At 27.8% G+C, this 4,992-nt stretch overlaps 1 protein-coding gene across 5 annotated transcripts in view; it reads right to left on the bottom strand.

Annotated features, from left to right (window-relative positions):
• The window catches only part of Teh2 (tipE homolog 2), a 19,066-nt gene that overhangs the window by 4,328 nt on the left and 9,746 nt on the right, over positions 1 to 4,992 (bottom strand). The window contains exons 2-4 of one of the 5 annotated variants that reach the window (XR_010844994.1): positions 3,537 to 3,895; positions 2,043 to 2,099; positions 582 to 692 (exon numbers count right to left, since the gene is read on the bottom strand). Coding sequence is in view for 3 of the 5 variants with exons in the window: in XM_014437032.3 (XP_014292518.1) it covers positions 2,043 to 2,099; positions 3,537 to 3,895 (416 nt within the window). In the remaining 2 variants the exon portion in view is untranslated. Of the gene's footprint in view, positions 1 to 565; positions 693 to 2,042; positions 2,100 to 3,484; positions 3,896 to 4,992 lie in introns of all 5 variants that reach the window. The other 4 variants (XR_010844995.1, XM_014437032.3, XM_014437033.3 and 1 more) reach the window with 4 other exon arrangements.

The raw sequence follows: 4,992 nt of genomic DNA on the forward strand, positions 1-4,992 counted from the left end.
TATATATATTTTTTTTTCCTATGAATATGAATATGTATATTATGTTTCTATGTTTTGAAGCATTACAGTAGCATAAAACTAATTCTTAGCTAAATCATGCTGATGATCAATGACAGTGAAAGGTGAAATTTAAAACGTTAAATGACATGCAAAATAAAAAATGCAGTACAATATTTACTGATTTTATTTATCCTTAATCATGATGATATAAATAGTCTTACTAATTATTAGAAGTATATATTACACATTGCTAACCAAGGAATAATTGTGTAGATAATAAAATCCTGATAAAGTGCCACAAAGACTTTTTAAAACAAATCAAAAGTCTTCAATCAAATCGAAATAGTAAATTTTATAAAATATTTATAATCGTGGCTCTTTGTCAGGAGTGAGAATCTGGGCTAAGATTTAAGACAGGCATATTTAATAATTTAAATAAATGAAGTAATAATTTTGGTAATATTGCTTTTGCTTTTCTGTTTTCTGTACAATAGCATAGCTTTGGTTTTGTGCATTATGAATTGGCATGAAATTGTGTTAAAGATAAAATATTGTAAATATTGACCTTAAATGTAAGTTACCTCGATAGGCATCTTTCATATTTTTTTCAATCTAAATTTATTTTTATACTATTTCGTAATTGCTTCTTGGTGTTATTCTAAAACTATATTGTATTTGATCTGAGTTCGGACCTGTATAAGATAAAATATTTTATTAAGTCTGTAATTTATATTACTATAAAAAGTTCATCTAAGGTGGCTTAATATGCTCTAAGGTGGCAGTTATTTTTTCAGAGATAACTTATTATTGGGACTACTTGAAAAAAAAAAAGTAGTAAAATAACTAAATGATGATTAGTAGCGATATTAAATTCTAAATCATTTAATTCCTTCCCAATATATATATATGATGTCATCTAAGCATTTTAAACACACAAAAAATGTAATTTATTACACATTAACGAAAAAATATCTCACCGTACTGAAAAACATGTTCAAAATAAGTCAAACAACACTCCAGAGCACATGTAAAGAGTTTCATGTCACAGATACAGTCTTAAATCCTAACATAATCTTTAGTCTTATACAACCTATTTGTGTATTTTATCATTGTCCTAGCAAATGTTCAACTCACAATCATTATACATACCACCGCTTGTAATTACGTAACCTAGCAATCAATAGGACCTTGGTAAACCTCTTTTGACAGTTAAGGCATCTTATCTAACTTAAATCAACTTTATTCAGAAATTGTTAGTAATATTCCAGGTAAAATATGTCCAAGTCATTGATAAAGGAATAAATATAATAAAAATATTCATGAAATATATACTTTCATCCCAAGGACTTGATTATTGATTATTGATCCTGAGTATTGATTATTTATGACATAAGAATAACACATACTTGTTAATTATTTCTTTAAAATCATATCCCATGAATGAAAATCCTTTAATAAAAACGCATACAGTACTTATTAATTGATTGATTAATATTTCTATTGAATAAAAGGTTCCAATAAAAGTTTTAGAATCAATTTACACCTTTATAATAGACTGTTGATTCAGCAATTGTTATAGTCACTGCAATGGTGTAACCTGGATGACATTTGCAGTTGTTGTAGAATGTCACACTATCATATTATGTATCATAGTTTAAAATAGTTGCCTAAATATCTGCAGCTACTGTCATGTCAACTGTCACATGTATACGCCTTGATTATGAACTGTCACACCACATCCTTATCAGTTGTATGTTTCATTACCTGTTTTTAGCATGTATTAATTTTTTTTTTAATATTTGTATTTATAGATTTAAAAAAAATATTGTTGTATTTGGGGATTCAATTATTACAAGGAAAAACTAAATAAAATTAATCATTTGTCATAAGAACTCTAAGCTACATTAGAAAGCTTGAATCAATACAGCTTAATTTATGATGGTTTTGGATACATTGTTATTAAATTGCTACTAGGGTATTCTAGAATTGAAACTACTTCTAAAGCAAAATATTAAGCATCTAATATTGAATATGTTACGCACATACTACTTGCGTAGTCCTTGGCTCTGTTGTTTTTCACTCCCATAACACCTTCAGTCCTAAAATGTATTTGCTTTGAATTTTAGCTTGGTGTTGTATAGAAATAATGATGAAATATTTAATTACTAAATTAAATAAATTGTAATTTAAATAATGTTTTATAGCCTGTTGTTAAAATTAAACTAGTGTAAATTTTATTTTTTTTTCACAATTTTTATTTCATAAATTTATTTTTGATAGAAAGTTTACTTCTGTTGTATTTAATTATGTCTTAATTATTCCTGCTCTAAATGGTTGTTTTATCAATGATTTATGGTCGAACTGAGATTAATTAATTGGGAAACAATCTAAGTTTTGAACAAGTAGCAGCTAAGATAAAAAGAAAAAAATAATTCTAATAGTCATTTTAAGAAGCACACAAAAATAATTTTATAATCTTTAAAAGTATACTTTGATGTTAATTATGCAAACATACTATTGTTTAATAGTACTTATATTAAATTTACTAAATATTTTTAATTATTATTATGTTTCGAAGAGACTTTTCATAAGTCAATACAATATGGCGAATTAAACCATTTGAAATGAGTATGACCAGATGTTTAGACCCCATAACGATAATGAAAAAAATGTGATACAACTGCTTTGCTTTAATAACTGTACATTTTACAAATAGTTTTGTTTTCTGATTTTGTATTTGATGTATTATTTGTTTGGATTGTGCTATAAACTGGGTTAACTTTGTGACAACCCTACTAGCTTTGGGAAAATCAGTAGAATAACTCTGGTAGAGAAAGCAACTTCAGTCTATAGTGATATCTTTGGCAAATGTCCAATTCAAAATAAAATCAAATTTTTTTTTGTCAGATATAGCACAGCAATGTATGCATATGTTTATATATATGTATATAAGCAAAACAGAAATAAGAGTTATATATGAAATGAATTAAAAAAAATATATGCAATGATAATATATTATAGACTTTGAAGAATTGAATTTTTGAATATCAAAGCATTTAAAGAATAAGTTGGGGTGTTTTTTCTATAAATATTTTGGTGAAATTTTCCATTTTTAAAGAAAGTTATATTTTCTATTTAGTCAACTGTATTAGTCTTTAGAGAAAGGTTTACTGATATTAATTTAAATTTAACTGAATATTTCTTATCAAATTTCATTGATTCTTTGATTTCTTTAATTGGTGACATTTTAGCAATAAAAACTTCTATATTACAACAATATTCTAATAGCTCTTTTTTTGTATTTTTTTTTATGATATCTTCAGGCATTTATTGTAAATTTACATTTTTTTATTAGCGTTTAATTTAGGAAGTCATATATCTTACTGAGTTTACGGTAATATCAGCATAGATACTGCATACAAAAACACAATTTCATGCCCGGCAGCTGTGTTTGCCCTTTGAAGATATCTAATTATTCACTTACAGGAATCTGGGGGATCTACTTCGGGCCTAGGTGATGACAAACTGGGGCTTACTCGTGTTTAGAATGGAAGCTTTCGACGTAGGAGGACGTGTCGAGGGTCGGACGGGACCTGTTGCAGGAGGGGCAGTACCAGTAGATCAGTACACCAACGGAGAATGCAAACAAGAAGTTAGGTATAACCAGAGACAAGATGAGATGCTTGAGGTTGTCATCCCAAGAGTACCTGGCCACCACCATGTTTGGATACGTCCTGCTGTAGTAGCAGGGGAAAGGGACCCCAATGTTAGAGTAGCCATACTTCTTGGAAAATGTAGTGCAGTTTACAGTCGGTGGATATCCACAACCCTCTGTATTGATGAAGAATCTAGTCTCCCCGACGTCCCATTCCACTGAATCCAAGTCAACAGTCCCCTAAAAAATTTAACAGAATTGATTAATCATTATAATAAAAAATTACATACTACCTTATCCGAGGATTTAACTTATTTTGATTATATTTGGCATAATTGAATTATGGATATTCACATTTATGCTATAAGATTTAAATCTGAAATATTCTAGGTGAATCTTGTAATGCTATTAATAATGCTGAGTACATACCATTAAAAAAAAAAAAATCTATATCTACCTCCTTTAAGTGTTCCATTTTCTCCTTTTTTCTTGGTCATTCCCCATACTATTAGAAATATTAACCGAACACTGTAGTAGTTGATAATAACAATGGTAAATAATAAAGGCAAAATACATAAATAATTCCGAACGAATAGACCCTTCTAATCTTTGGAACTCAATATAATTTAATAGAAACATTATATCATTTGCAAAAGAAAGGTTAATGTAACTAATTTCAAAGAAAATAAATTCTTCTTTGTTGAAAATAATACAACACAAAAAATGTAATTATATTAATCTTTAGCAATTTCAACACTAATTAAATTAATAAAATTTCATACTTTTAGAGGTTTTCATATTTACAAAATATTAAGATTTTTGATTCCAGGAAATTATTCAAAACATAAAGAACTTATTGCTTATAAGGAAAAATAATGTCTTATAGAAATAAATTAATTTTGATATGAAAAACTCAAAGTTAGGATAAAACTATAATGCAATAAATAAAGAAAGTCATTGATACTTATTTCAGTATTCCATCTCAATTTCTTGTGTGTTAGGTTGACCTTATCCTTCTTTCTTCCCAGCAGGTTTTCACTTCAAATCCAAAACTTATTCTAATCTAGTTAATCTCACAGTTAACCACAACCATGACCACCATCCCTTCTTTGTTCCAATAAACAAGCTCACTTGTGAAAACATTGAATTCAAATTCAAAATCATTCAAAAATTTTTTAATATGGCCTTCATCATTTATAGTGGGCAATTCACCACCACTCAAAATGTGTCTATTCTGTCAAAGAACTGGAGTGAAACAGCCAGTTTCCACTCAATTAACCACATTCCAAAAGCTTAATGCAGCCAACTATGTAATAATTTGCTCTAATTTTTTTTTT

This window comes from Halyomorpha halys, unplaced genomic scaffold (genome assembly GCF_000696795.3).
Source record: "Halyomorpha halys isolate HHAL.00 unplaced genomic scaffold, Hhal_1.1 Scaffold2224.1, whole genome shotgun sequence".
Taxonomy (NCBI): Eukaryota; Metazoa; Arthropoda; class Insecta; order Hemiptera; family Pentatomidae; genus Halyomorpha; species Halyomorpha halys.